Source organism: Callithrix jacchus, chromosome 15, assembly GCF_049354715.1.
Source record: "Callithrix jacchus isolate 240 chromosome 15, calJac240_pri, whole genome shotgun sequence".
Lineage (NCBI taxonomy): Eukaryota > Metazoa > Chordata > Mammalia > Primates > Cebidae > Callithrix > Callithrix jacchus.
Window position 1 is genome coordinate 103,589,331 of NC_133516.1, and position 15,670 is coordinate 103,605,000.

General features: G+C 48.5%; 1 protein-coding gene across 7 annotated transcripts in view; it reads right to left on the bottom strand.

Annotated features, from left to right (window-relative positions):
- Positions 1 to 756: 756 nt before the first annotated feature.
- SIDT1 (SID1 transmembrane family member 1) overlaps positions 757 to 15,670 on the bottom strand; it is a 95,925-nt gene continuing 81,011 nt past the window's right edge. For all 7 annotated transcript variants that reach the window (XM_035274486.3, XM_035274485.3, XM_035274488.3 and 4 more), the window contains 4 exons: positions 13,379 to 13,484; positions 13,180 to 13,290; positions 8,640 to 8,753; positions 757 to 7,175 (listed from right to left, as the gene is read on the bottom strand). In XM_035274486.3, the coding sequence (XP_035130377.2) occupies positions 7,113 to 7,175; positions 8,640 to 8,753; positions 13,180 to 13,290; positions 13,379 to 13,484 (394 nt within the window). In that variant the 3' untranslated portion in view covers positions 757 to 7,112. The remainder of the gene's footprint in view (positions 7,176 to 8,639; positions 8,754 to 13,179; positions 13,291 to 13,378; positions 13,485 to 15,670) is intronic.

Genomic DNA, 15,670 nt, shown 5'->3' on the forward strand with positions numbered 1-15,670 from the left:
TCTCAAACTCCTGACCTCAGCTCCCAAAGTGCTGGGACTACAAGCGTGGGCCACTGCACTGGGCCATAATTTTTGTATTATTAGTAGAGACAGGGTTTTGCCATGTTGGCCAGGCTGGTCTTGAAATCCTGGCTTCAAGTGATCCACCCGCCTTGGCCTCCCAAAGCGTCGGGATTACAGGGGTCAGCCACCGCATGCAGCCAAACGTTGGCCGTTATGATCATCAGTTATGCCAACCTGAATGTTCTATTAATAGAAGTCGGAAGGTAGAAATTGAGGATATAAGTTTCCAATAGTAAGATCCCACTAAGAGCGCAGCCTGAAAGCTTCAGTCCCATACTTGCCCTTTAGCAGAGTGAGGTTGTTGCAACCTCAGGAAGAGTTAGGCAGAAAGAGCTGTTTTTGTTTTTTTAAGGATGGAATACAATCATCCCCACTCCAGTTATCCTTCTCTCTAGATCTCTGGGATTAAAACTGGGACTTTCATTTTTTCTTATGAAAAATTTGAGGTCGTCAGTTACATCATCACACTTATTTTTCTGACTTGTCCCCTTTTACCAGTTATTCGCCTCCTCTAGGCAGGCCAGGCCAGGCAGTAGGCATCGGACAGGCCGTAAGCTTCCCTCTTAGTCCCAGTATGATATTTTACAATTCTGCCTGTAGCTAGTAGTCACTGTAGCCTCAGCTCAGTGGACCCCAAGGCTTGCTTTCTTTTTGCTTTCAGTTTGCCTAAAAGCAAGATCAAACCCACACATCTACCACATCAAAAGTTTATTTCTCCTCCTTTAGTCCCCCATCCCCAAACCATTTTACAGACACTAAAATGGCCTCCGCAGGCTCCATGCGTCCTGTGTCATCAACACTACTGCCCAATGCTTTTCATGAAGTTGAGTAATTTTCTTTTCCTTCTAGCTTACCTCTGAACTTCTATGACTCAAAGCAGCAGCTGTCTTTCCCTGTATGTCCCCGTCCGGTCTCATTTACCTTCTCGTTTAAAGCCGCCTTCCACCTTCGTGGCTTTTATGGATGGTGCAGGCTAAAATCTTACGTGTTCCCTTCCCACCTAGGCTTTCAGAAATCACTAACTGCTTAACCCTGACCTGCAACTGCGTCTCCATTTGGTCTTCCGGATTTACATTATTCTTGCCGCACCTGTTTTCCTTTTCCTGAATGTTCCATCCACATAATTGTTACAAGGTTTTAGCCTTCGAAAGTCAACTGGAAATGCTCAGACTTGTTTGGAGGAATCTCAGCAAGAAGCTTATTTCTTCAAAGTCACCCTTCCCTGAGAACCAACATCCTTCTCTGACACCAGATCCTGCACGGGGTCTCCCCTAATCACTTGATTCCTGTGTTTGGTTTTGTAGTAGAACCGGGCACCATAGACAGAGAAAGCCTGAACCTCCCTGAGGAGGTCTCTTAGGGAGGGCTCCAGAACCAAGTATGCTCTCGAAGAATTTGGTTGTGAGGGAGATGCTGTCAGCAATTAGGGCTTCACATCTAAGCATAAACATTGCTGACAATTACTTGGATTTTTTTCCTGTTCTGCACCTAATGATACGATTCTTAAAAGGATGTTCTCTTCTTGTAGCTTTTTGCCTGATTATCGTAAAAGATAATCATGTGTTTCTTCTTGTCCATCTTCCCTAATGGACGTTAGAGCACATGCTGGAAGGGATGTGTGCATTTCATTCATGGCTGTGCCTGGTTTCTCAAAGTACCTCGCCCACACATTTCATGACTCTTTACTAAAGCCGTATTTCTGATTTCTCTAAGTGAACAGAGATATGATGAGAGAAGAAAGGGGAAAGGCACCCGCTAAAAAACTTACTTCTCAAGGGGTCCCATGTTGAGACAAAAGAAGAGTAAACCTCATGCCTGAATATGTCCTGTTTCCTAGAGGATGCCTGCCTGGTACCAGGGAGCTTGGTGAAAGGCTCAGGTGAACAATTTCATGCTAACTGTAAAATGCAAACCCACCTTTCTGGGACGGTAATGTTGCAGCACTCTAAAGCACATAGCGTTTGAATTAGTTTGGACAATATTCTGCTTAAAGGACCTAGAGTGTTTTTTTTTAGACAGAGTCTCCCACTGTTGCTGGGGCTGGAGTGCAGTGGCGTGATCTCGGCTCACTGCAATTCCAGCTCCTGGGTTCCAGCAGCTGGGATTACAGGCACGCGCCACCACGCCCAGCTAATTTTTTGTATTTTTAGTAGAGACAGCATTTTACTATGTTGGCCAGGGTGGTCTCAAACTCCTGACCTCGTGATCCACCCGCCTCAGTCTCCCAAAGTCTGGGATTACAGGTGTAAGCCACTGCGCCTTGCCTGGAGTTTTAATTCACACACTAAATCGAGACTTAAATATAAAGCAGGGCCCCGGGAGCAAGCCATGGTGAGGTTGCACATCAGGTTTCTCTTGCCCTGTTTTAAAAATCTTTCACTGTTTAAATCTGTTGATTTCTAAATCATAACTATAATGCTGGAACAGGAGATGGGACCCCAGCTTTTATTTAGCACTTGACTGAAATGTAACGTAGACTTCAGCTTTTATATTAAATAAATGTCAGCTATTGTTCATCTCCAGTGAAGAGTAAACCTTAGATGACAAGACGATAAGGAGGTAAGATAGAGCCAAGGAATTTAAAACATTTTAACAGTTCAGGGAAAATGATAAAATCTCTTAATCTAGAGATATAAAACTGGGGCAGCAAAAGGTACTAGTAGCCATCTAGTCTTGTTTGTCCTACAGTAAGAACAGCAAGACCATGCTTCAGGAAAGCTGTACAGTGCAAACAGCCCCCACTGCCTCCGAGTTTATTGAGCAGGGGTCTCTTTCTTTTTTGAGATGGAGTTTCACTCTTGTTACCCAGGCTGGAGTGCAATGGCGCGATTTCTGCTCACCGCGATCTCCGCCTCCTGGGTTCAAGCAATTCTCCTGCCTCAGCCTCCTGAGTAGCTGGGATTACAGGCACGCCCCACCATGCCCAGCTAATTTTTTGTATTTTTAATAGAGACGGGGTTTCACCGTGTTGACCAGGATGGTCTCGATCTCTTGACCTCATGATCCACCCGCCTCAGCCTCCCAAGAGTAGGGGTCTCTTTACAGAGGAGACCCAAGCTGAAACTCTCTTGCTGTGGTGTTCTAGAAACTCAGTGGTGAAGGCTGATCTGTGACTCTTCCCCAGATTCCTTGAATTCATGAGCGTTAAGGCCTAAGATTTAACATGCAGTTAACCTTGTTAACAAAGGTGCCTTCATACTGAGGAGACATTAAAGCTTAGCTACACAAATATATCTCGTCTCCTCCAGTGCTTAAAAAAAAAACAAAAAAACTACTACAAGCTGGGCAGAATCATGGTAAAGAAGAATTTTCCATTGCTTCAAGCAGAGCAAATAGAATCTGCCGATAGTGCTTCTCCTGAGTTTCACTAGGGACATTAGATTTGTAGTGGTTCATTTCAAAGCCAGGCTTCCCCTTTCAGGGACTGTTTTGTCACCTGCAGGCTGAAGCGTTCTTCTCAGCTGAAGATGCAAGGTTGCCCTACAGAACGTTTGGTAATCAGGGTGGGAAGGGAGGAAAACATTTGCACGTGGCAGTCTCCGAAACAGGGTGGTAATCGCTACTTGAGAGGAGAGAACCTAGGTTTTCCTTAAGATTCAGCAGAGTCAGCAGTGATGGTGTCACATTATAAACAGCCAGGCTTTCCACTTGGCCCTAGCTCTGGTAGCATTAAAAAAAAAAAAAAAAAAAAAAAAAATCTGAGCTGGAATAAGGATATTCAGGGCCAGAGTCAGGGAAATGGAGCCACAAAGGACAAGGAGGGGGATAGGGACAGGAGGAGGCTGAGCAGCTGTGGGCAGAGTCTCTGAAGGTGGCGGCCTCCCAACCTGCTCAGGGCCTCCCGGGGCTGAGGACAGGAAATGCGACGGTTGTTTCAATGAAGAGCCCTGGAGGAGAGAGATCCCAGCCCGGCTGACAGATCCAGTCTTTCCCTGCCTCCCTGTGGGATTCGGGAGGGTAAGCTGAGGATCCTCTCTGCGTGAGGACCGCTCCGGGTGCCCCGCACGCCTCCACCTCTGCCATTCTCACGAAGAATCCTGGAGATGTGCCAGCAGAGGATCCGAGAGTTTCAGCCACTTGTCCAAGGGCGCACAGAGATTAGGTGGACTCCAGAATCTGTCACAGATTGTACGGTTTCTTCCATGAATAATAGCGTTGACCTTTGTTCCTCCCTTTTCCCTGAGTTTTGGATAGAGAGACTGTCACCCAGACTGAGGAGGATCTGGGTGTTTGATTTACCAACACATGCATTTTGTGACCCCACAGAACCTTCTGGTGGGTGCCTGGAGTTACAAGGAGAGCAGCTGCCCTTTTCTTTGCCCCGAGGAGCCGGCTCGGCGACCTCCTTCAGTCCTGGAAAGTCCCTTCCCCCGTTGGACTCCGGCTTTCCGCGGGCGTCTCCTGCTGCTGAAATAAACCCGGGCGAACCCCTCAGTGAACTGTGGAGCACGAAGAGCTGGGGCTGCTCCTCCAGCCTTGGCCAGAGGCGTGAGGGGCCATTTTCTGCGGCGCAGCTTTGCTCCTCCGGCTGCTCCAGCTGAACTGCTCTTAGTACTTCTGCGCTTCCTTTGCCAAGAGCCTCCCGGTACTGACTGCTTTCCTCCAGGGACCCTCCTGGCGAGCTCGGCTTTCGGCATCCCTCTTCCTTGCTCTTTTAAAGAGCGAAGTCCACGAACCCGGGCCCAGGGGGCGCAGACGCTGCACCACAGGAACGGCTCGCTCAGCTCTTTAAGCTCCCCGTGCTCCCCGCCACCCCGGCACCTGTGCAAACCCCACAGGCGCCGCTGAATGACTTTACGTGCTCCAACCGTGAGACAGGCGCCGTGGAAGGAATGAGCAACACGTCCCTTTGGAACTATTTGTAAAAACAAATAGCAAGCTTGATCTGGATTTTCGGTACTGTTGCAGAGAACAGAACTAACCACAGTGAGTTTGTAGCACAAGACAGGCGTGATCAGAAAACGGCGAAGGCTCCAGCAGCACAGTCCACCCTTTCCTCCAGCGCCCTCTCCCCATTTCCACTCACGTTTTCCCAAACAAGCTACCAAACAGGCTATGCCTCTTCCGTGTATTCACTTCAGCCACGGGGCGACTTGAATGGACTGCGCTGTTCACGTTTCCTTCCTTGGTCTTTGGTGGATTAGAAACCAGAGCGCGTTAAGATAAAGAAATTAGGTCAAAGCAGCCTTAGTTAAACAGGTTCAAATCTCTATTTTTATTTTTATTTTTTAAGAGATGGGGGTCTCACTCTCGTCCAGGCTGGAGTGCAGGGGCACAATCATAGTTCACTGCGGCCTCAATCTCCTGGGCTCAAATGATCCTCCAGCCTCAGCCTCCCAAAGTGTTGGGATTACAGGCGTGAGCCACTGTGCCCTGTCAAATTTTTTTACGTGTTGCATTAACACCACCATGTAATTGGTGGCCTTCATATGGTCTATGGAAGCCAATGCTTCTTAAAGAATAAAGAATAACAGGAGACCAAGTACACATTTAGGGACTTAAAAAAAATCACAAAATATTTTGTTGAAAGCATCTTTATGTTTTTAAAATCAGGAAGAGCTTGCTGTTCAAACTTCTAAAATGGGTTTTTGAACACAGTGCAAACAGTTTAGAGAAAGAATAATACTTAAAAAAAAAATGCCGGATCCATTTTTTTCTAACGAATGATCAGGAAAGCAGAGGCGAGAGGTGACTTTAATTTCATAAGCAAATAGACACCCGTGTGCACATCCGTACATCCGTTTTCTGATTACATCATACTACAGGCAACAAGGGGGCCTGGCCAATGCAGGACTTCACAGACAGAGCTGCCAGACTGCGAGTGGAACCCAGATACTGAGTCTTCCAACACCTTACTGGGGAGACAATGAGAGTCAGGTACAGCTGAGAGACAACACTAGATGAGCGGTGCTCTTTGCAAGAAGAGGGGAAGAGGACAGTATGTTCATCCTGAGAGCTGCTTCTGAGAACTCCAGGGAGGAAATCCAGAACCCTGATCTACATGGAATGACAGATGATGGACTCGCTGTGGACTCCTGCAGTAGTGTTCCTGGTTAGAACACTGATTTCTTCCCCGAAGGCGATGTGGGCACAGAACTGAGCGGGGTGAATGGGAGGGCCGGGTAAGCACTGCTCACTCTGTGAATTTGCTCTGGCAGCCCAAGTCCTTACCGTGAGGCCTGTCTGCCTGCTGCTGCTGTTACCGGTCTCTTAGTATGGTTAGTCATTTCTCTTGTTCCTGCTGCTGTTAAAAGGGCTTTTCCTGTTTCTCCTTCTCCTTGAAGCTGGCCAGACATCTGTGGAGTGACAGGGCCTTTCCAAGAAGGCAGAGCCAGAGTGATGAGATCCACACAGGTCAGTGAGATGAAGACACAAAGGAACACATAAGCACCCAGGCCTTGGTCCCAGTGACAGTTACTTGTTAAGAGAAATGTGTGACAGACCCCCCTCCTGAGCCCTTCTGATGGCATCGGAAACTTGGGGAAACATACAGTTTCTTCTGGGAGAAGACTAGCTGGTGCCACTAGAACATGTATCCCAGTAGGGCCTGGGGTCACCTTCCCACCATATTCTAAAGAATCACATGCTCCTGCTGGAGCAGCAGGTGTTGCAGAGGTATGAATGGGGTCAAGTCAGTCTCTGGGCAAGAAATCCAAGCTGCTGGCCTTTCTGGGCAGGGCGACAACTGGAGGGAAGAGTGCAGCAGCATTCTGCCATTGCTGGCAAGTCTCCATGAGGGTGGGAGGGACCCCAAGATGGCGAGTTGACTTGGAGGCAGCGTCTGTCCCTGTCGCACTCAGAGCCGCAGATGGAAGGAGCAAGTCTCTCAGCTCCTCATGTTTGCATCTGTCCTCAGCATGGCTCCCCTTCTGCCTCCCTTCTTGCAGGTGTAAATCTCCTGCAGCCCCTCTCCTTCCTGTGTGAACGCAGAGTTGGCTCTAGAGTGTGAGTGGAGCGTCTGGCAGTGGTTACTTTGCCGCAGTCACTGTAATTTTGGTGAAACGGCACCAGGATTGATCGCTCCCTCCCCTCCTCTTAATGTAGGAGGTTCAGAAGACAGGGATCTGGTCTCTCCGAACCACATCAAGGTCATCATCCAAAGTTAACAAAACCTGAAATGAGAGGGACGGAGGAATGAAAGGAATGGACAGTCACTGTCACGCTCAGTCCCTGTTTTCTCTCGGAGACATCCACAGACTGGAAACTGTGAGTCCCCTCATGTCTTCTGCAGCTCTCTGCAATGCCTTGCTCTTAATAGGCACTTGTCATAATTATACAATTCATTTCTCAATTAATTCAAATATTTGTGAAGCTATTCCAGTTGCTATGGAGATACAGTTTGGAATGAAAGAGAAAAATCCCTAGTCTCCATGCAGCTTACATTCTAAAGAGGGCTTTGGAGATGAAACAAATACACAAGTGAAATGTAGCACGTTAGATAGTAATAAGTGCTAAGGATAAACGTTAAATAAGGGAGGAAATAGAGGAGGCTTCAGGTGTGAGGAGGTAAAAACTTTTGATGGGGTGGCCTGGGAAGTAATTACTTAGAAGGGAACATTTAGGTCAAGACTTAAAGGGCATGAAGTCCTGTTGGATAGAGTGTTGCTGTATAGAAATGCACCCTTCTCTATTTCCAGTTCCGACTACCACTGCCCCCGCGTGGAACCTTCACTCCCGCTTTTGTTGTCTCTGCCTCTCTCATGAAAGATGCTCACAAGTAAAAGCCATAGGAATGTCTGTACAGAGTGGGTAAGCTTCCCAAAGTGGCCACTAGGGGGTACCCCTGCTCCACTCCTGAAGTTACCCGGCAGGCCTGAGCCTGCTTAGCGTGGAGCCGGGGAGTCTAGCAGGGTGAATTGTCAATTGAACCTGCCTACAGGCACCACGGACTTTTAATTGGGAAAAGTCAAAGTTGGGATTAAAGGATGAAACTATAATCCAGGGTTGATATAAATACGCATGGCCTCTGCGAAAGGGTTGGGGCAAAAAAATAGACAAAGTACAGGAGAGATTTGGGACAGACTGGTCAGGAGGCAGCAGGGGCATGGCTGCTATCCCAGGGCACTTAGGGAATCTGTAACATATTTGTGATACATTCAGGGAGGGGGAGGAGGAGGGGGGAGGAGGGGGTGGAGGGGGAGGGGAGAGGGAGGAGGAGGGGAGGAGGGGGAGGGGGAGGGGAGGGGAGGGGGAGGAGGAGGGGAGGAGGGGGAGGGGAGGGAGGGGTGTGAGTACCGCATGAGAAGGAGTTACCCAATGTTATCGGAATTGCTAAACGTCATTCCTGGGGAAATTCTGGGCACGTGGGTCTAATAACCAATTCCGGACAAATGTGCTGTGCTTTCGTCCCTCTGTGTCTAAAGACACGGAAGAGTAAAGAAAAACTAAAGATCTAACCAAAGGATACAAAATTTTTAAAAAGAAATAAGATGGTCTGTACATTGAATTACAAAGAGGAATTGGAAAGAAAAATGAGAGGAATATAAAAAAAGGATATAAGGAAGAGCAGCAGAAGAAAATGAGAGTACAAGATGTAAACAGAGAAGACAGTCACAAAAAGAGAGATCCGCACTCACCAAGAATGAGAAAAACAGAGCAGTAGCAGAGAGGAAGTGCCAGATGTCATGGTCGTCGAAGAAGTCCAGCAGGATACACTCGCGGTTCTTCTCCCGGGATTCGGCCGGCGTTCCCTGGAGGAAAGGGAGACAGGGCATGGGCAAGATTCCCACACTTCAACTGTTCAAAGAGTTGAGCATCCGAAAGCTACAAAAACACTACCAGTTGTCTGGTTCAAAAAGTTAATTTCCAAGAAAACACACATCCACACAAAAACCTGTACACGAAGACCGCAAAAGCACAGGCACGAAACAGAAACAGGGAAATGAAATGACATCAAGCTTCGAAGCTTCTGCACAGCAAAGGAAATGACGAACAAAGTGAAGAGACGGCCCACGGAAGGGGAGAAAATATCTACCAACTATCCGTCGGATGAGAAATTAGTAATCAGGATAGATATGGAGCTCAAACAACTCTAAGGGAAAAAACCTAACTTAAAAATGGGCAAAAGATGTGAATAGACGTTTCTCAGAAGTCATACAAATGACAAACAGGCGTATGAAGAGGTTCATTGATCATCAGAGAAATGCAAATCAAAAGTACAATGAGATATCACCTCACCCCTATTAAAAAGGCTTGTATCAAAAACACAGGCGAGGATGTGGAGGAAAGGGACCCTCAGTCACTGTGGCGGGAGTGTAAATTAGTACAGAAAACTAAAAAGTGAGCTACGGCTGCGTGTGGTGGCTTGGCCTGTAATCCCAGCATTTTGGGAGGCCAAGGTGTATGGACCACCTAAGGTCAGGAGTTTGAGACCAGTCTGGCCAACGTGGTGAAACCCTGTCCCTCCTAAAAATGCAAAAAAGATTAGCTGGGCGTGGTGGCAGGTGCCTGTAATCCCAGCTACTCAGGAGGCTGAGGCAGGAGAATCACTTGAACCCGGGAGGTGTTGCAGTGAGCCGAGATCATGCCATTGCACTCCAGCCTAGGTGACAGAGTCAGACTCTGCCTCAAGAAAAAAAAAAAATGAAAAAGAAAAGAAAAAAAATAGAACTACCATATGATCCAGCAATTCTACTACTTGATATATATCTAGAAGAAAAGAAATCAGTCAGCGAGATATCTGCACTCCCATGTTGATTATATAGTATGGTTCACAATAGGCAAAATATGGAATCAATCTAAATGGCCATCAGCGAAAGTATGGACAAAGACAATATGATACACATATCTACATAGACAACGTACACACACAGACACACACACACACAAATAAAAAAGAATAAAACCCTGCCATCTGCAGCAACACATGGAATGTGGGGCCATTATAATAAGTTGAACTAAGTGAAGTGTAGAGAGAGAGACTGCATGTTCTTAGTCACATGAGGGAGCTAGAGAAGTGGATCTCGTGAAGATACAGAACAGCTCGGTAGTTACCAGAGTCCGGGAAGGGCAGTGGGGAGAGGGAGACGAGGGGAAAAGCAATAGACATGTATTTATTATCACTGAACTGCACGCTTTACAATGGTAACAGCGGTAAATTTTATATGTATATTTTACCTCAAGAAAAAAAACGTGTATGCAAATATTCACAGCAGGATCATTCATACAGACACAAAAATAAAAACCATGCAAATGTCCATCAACTGATGAGCAGGTGGGTAAAATGCGCATATGAGTACCGTGGATTGTTATTCAGCAATGACTAGACAGGACGTACTGTGTATGTTACCACGTGCTCGAACCTAGCACACATGAGGGAAAGAAGCCAGACACGAAGGCCACGTACCATGTGATTCCATTTATATGAAATGTCTGGAATAAGCAAATATGCAGAGACGAAAGGTAGATTTAGTAGTTGCTTAGGGCTAAGGGGTCCGGAGAAGTGAGGAGTGAATGCTAACGATGTCAGGTTTCTTTCCAGAGTGACAGAAGTGTTCCAAAATTCACGGTGGTGACAGTTGTGGTGGAATGCTGAGACTTCTTACTGTTCTGTGCCTCAGATATACCACTAATTTCCTAGGCCCGGGCTCTGCTGTCTATGGACTGGACATAATGACACTCCCGCTTGGGTATGTGTTGATGGGTGGAGATGGTGAGAAAGTGGTGAAGATGAGCACTACTCAGGGCTTTCGAGCACCTGAGCAACCCCTGGGACCGGCACCCTAATACAACACGCACTGAAGACCACGCTGAGCATCCCCTGGGACAAGCACCCTAATACAACACGCACTGAAGACCACGGTGAGCATCCCCTGGGACAAGCACCCTAATACAACACGCACTGAAGACCACGGTGAGCATCCCCTGGGACAAGCACCCTAATACAACACGCACTGAAGACCACGGTGAGCATCCCCTGGGACCGGCACCCTAATACAACACGCAGTGAAGACCACGGTGAGCATCCCCTGGGACCGGCACCCTAATACAACACGCACTGAAGACCACGGTGAGCATCCCCTGGGACCGGCACCCTAATACAACACGCACTGAAGACCACGGTGAGCATCCCCTGGGACCGGCACCCTAATACAACACGCACTGAAGACCACGGTGAGCATCCCCTGGGACCGGCACCCTAATACAACACGCACTGAAGACCACGGTGAGCATCCCCTGGGACCGGCACCCTAATACAACACGCAGTGAAGACCACGGTGAGCATCCCCTGGGACCGGCACCCTAATACAACACGCAGTGAAGACCACGGTGAGCACCCCCTGGGACCGGCACCCTAATACAACACGCACTGAAGACCACGGTGAGCATCCCCTGGGACCGGCACCCTAATACAACACGCACTGAAGACCACGGTGAGCATCCCCTGGGACCGGCACCCTAATACAACACGCACTGAAGACCACGGTGAGCATCCCCTGGGACCGGCACCCTAATACAACACGCACTGAAGACCACGGTGAGCATCCCCTGGGACCGGCACCCTAATACAACACGCACTGAAGACCACGGTGAGCATCCCCTGGGACAAGCACCCTAATACAACACGCACTGAAGACCACGGTGAGCATCCCCTGGGACCGGCACCCTAATACAACACGCACTGAAGACCACGGTGAGCACCCCCTGGGACCGGCACCCTAATACAACACGCACTGAAGACCACGGTGAGCATCCCCTGGACCGGCACCCTCATAAACAAGCACTGAAGACCACGGTGAGCATCCCCTGGGACAAGCACCCTAATACAACACGCACTGAAGACCACGGTGAGCATCCCCTGGGACAAGCACCCTAATACAACACGCACTGAAGACCACGGTGAGCATCCCCTGGGACCGGCACCCTAATACAACACGCAGTGAAGACCACGGTGAGCATCCCCTGGGACCGGCACCCTAATACAACACGCACTGAAGACCACGGTGAGCATCCCCTGGGACCGGCACCCTAATACAACACGCACTGAAGACCACGGTGAGCATCCCCTGGGACCGGCACCCTAATACAACACGCACTGAAGACCACGGTGAGCATCCCCTGGGACCGGCACCCTAATACAACACGCACTGAAGACCACGGTGAGCATCCCCTGGGACCGGCACCCTAATACAACACGCACTGAAGACCACGGTGAGCATCCCCTGGGACAAGCACCCTAATACAACACGCAGTGAAGACCACGGTGAGCATCCCCTGGGACCGGCACCCTAATACAACACGCAGTGAAGACCACGGTGAGCACCCCCTGGGACCGGCACCCTAATACAACACGCACTGAAGACCACGGTGAGCATCCCCTGGGACCGGCACCCTAATACAACACGCACTGAAGACCACGGTGAGCATCCCCTGGGACCGGCACCCTAATACAACACGCACTGAAGACCACGGTGAGCATCCCCTGGGACCGGCACCCTAATACAACACGCACTGAAGACCACGGTGAGCATCCCCTGGGACCGGCACCCTAATACAACACGCACTGAAGACCACGGTGAGCATCCCCTGGGACAAGCACCCTAATACAACACGCACTGAAGACCACGGTGAGCATCCCCTGGGACCGGCACCCTAATACAACACGCACTGAAGACCACGGTGAGCACCCCCTGGGACCGGCACCCTAATACAACACGCACTGAAGACCACGGTGAGCATCCCCTGGACCGGCACCCTCATAAACAAGCACTGAAGACCACGGTGAGCATCCCCTGGGACCGGCACCCTAATACAACACGCACTGAAGACCACGGTGAGCATCCCCTGGGACCGGCACCCTAATACAACACGCACTGAAGACCACGGTGAGCATCCCCTGGGACCGGCACCCTCATAAACACGCAGTGAAGACCACGGTGAGCATCCCCTGGGACCGGCACCCTCATAAACACGCAGTGAAGGCCAAGTCGGGGCGTCTGCCATGCTGAGCATGAGAACCACATGCGGTTATTGTGCATTTATGTGTGGCTTCTAAAAACCATCCCTTGTAGAGAAAACTTTCATTTTAGACACTGTGAAAACACGATTAGAGAGAAAGGTAGAAAGCCCAAAACGGCAAATTGGAGAGAGGAGTCTGAGAGGAAAACAGCCTCTTACCTCCCAGCTGCTGAGATTCTGGAAGAAAAAGTACAGGGCGGCGGCCCACATCACAGCGGTGGCCACGATGCAGACCAGCGGCACCGGGAGGACCTTCTCGGAGCTGCGGAGCTGTCGGGAGGAACCAGATGCGGCCTTGCGGGACCCCGCCTGCGCCAGCCCGAGGGCCGAGGCAGCCGCTCCCGGCGCCCGCTCTCACCTTCATGATGATGTAAAAGGCCAGGTACAGCAGCAGGTTGCAGATGAAGATGCCCAGCATGTAGGAAGCGAAGTCCCTGGGTCGGTGTATCAATCCGAAGAGGGCGCTGTGGGCGTGGGGGAGATGTGGGCGGCCGTGAAGGTGGCTGTGTAACACCACTGGCTTTTCCAATGCCCCAGCCTCTTGCAGGGGAAGGGGCAGGTTCTTCTTTTTTTAAACAAAAGCTTTTATTTTTAGTTAACTCCATGTTTTTAAACTCTTACCTCGCGATTCAACAGATTAAAAAAAAAAAAAAACTTTAACATGTATTTTTTTTTTTTTTGAGACGGAGTTTCACTCTCGTTACCCAGGCTGGAGTGCAATGGCGCGATCTCGGCTCACCACAACCTCTGCCTCCTGGGTTCAGGCAATTCTCCTGCCTCAGCCTCCTGAGTAGCTGGGATTACAGGCACGCGCCTCCATGCCCAGCTAATTTTTGTGTATTTTTAGTAGAGACGGGGTTTCACCATGTTGACCAGGATGGTCTTGATCTCTTGACCTCGTAATCCACCTGCCTCGGCCTCCCAAAGTGCTGGGATTACAGGCTTGAGCCACCACGCCCGGCCGTAAGTTTTTTTTTTTTTAGAGTTGGGATCTCGCTCCCTCACCCAGGCTGGGGTGCAGTGGTGCGATCACGGCTCACTGCAATCTCCACCTCCTGGACTCAAGTGATCCTTTCACTTCACCCTCTCCGGTAGCCGGGGCCGGGACTACAATACGTGCCACCACTTCCAGCTAATTTTGACATTTTTTTTTGTTGTAAAGGCAGGGTCTTGCTATGTTGCCCAGCCTGGTGTTGGATTCATGGCCTCAAGCCATCCTGTTGCCTCAGCCTCCCAAAGCCCTGGGGTTACAGCCCTGAGCCATGGTGTCTTGCCTATATAAATCACTTCCAATTTATTACGCTTTCTTCCAAGCATCCATTTCTAACAACCATGTAAAGTTTCCATAATTGAATTAATGTGAACACTCGTCTTTCCCCTTTTGTTAACGTGTTTCCCCACATTCTTGTTTTTCACTATTATAAGAAACGCTACAATGAATGAATGAATACTTTCAGACGCTGAGCTTATTACCTTTTTTTCATTTAAGATTACTTCCTGAGAATAGAAGCAAAATTATCTCCGTGATTGGCTTCACACACATTGCCAAATTTTTGCTATCTGTCCATGGTTTTCGAGTTAATGCTACAGTTAATTTTGGTTGGAGTTAGCTTTAATTTTGTTTCAAATTTCTATTCAATTATAACATGTCCTTTGTTACATAATTCTTCCTTATCTCCTTGTTTTGAAATGGTTTTTAATGAATACACACCCATATGTACATGTTTTTAAATCTCTGTCTCTCTATTTAGTTGGGTTTCTGTCCTCCATTTGGATTCACTGACTCATATTTTTAATTTCTAATTTTAGATCAGTGCCTCGCTCTTTTGTTACTGTTTTATAATATGCTAGATTATCTGATTAGGCTAGCCTGCACTGTTCCATCTGGTAGCCACAGGTGGTTATTTAAATTTAAATTAATTAAAATTAAATATAATTGGAAATCTACTTCCTCAGCCATACTAGCCACATTTCAAGTTTGCAGTATCCACGTGCTAACAGTTACTGTATTGGACCTTATGTGTGTAACATTTACGTCACTTCAGAAAGTTCCACGGGACAATGCTGGGCTAGTCGCCTCTGCCCCTCCTTCCTTCTGTTCACCTCTTTTTCAAAGATGTTTGGAATTTTTGCCTAACTAGGCAAATAAATTTTAGAATAAAAGCTTATTAACTTAAATACTATTCTAACTCTAAATTTACACATTACCTTGAGAAGGAATGCCTTTATAATAATCTTTCCACCCAGGACCTGAGGTCTCTCTTCATTTAGCTAAATTTTCCTTATGGCTCCTGGTAAGGTAATTAATTACATCTCTCTCTCTGTCTCTCTTGATGGAGTCTTGCTCTGTTGCCCAGGCTGGAGTGCAGTGGCACCATCTTGGTTCACTGCAATCTCTGCCTCTCAGGTTCAAGCGATTCTCTTGCCTCAGCCTCCCGAGTAGCTGGGACTACAGGCTCCCACCACCACAAACAGCTGATTTTTTTGTATTTTTAGTAGAGACGGGGTTTCACCACGTTAGCCAGGATGGTCTCCACTTCCTGACCTCGTGATCCACACCTGCCTGGGCCTCCCAAAGTGCTAGATTACAGGCGTGAGCCACCATGCCCGGCCGGTAATTACATTTTGTAAAGAAAGATTGTGTACATCT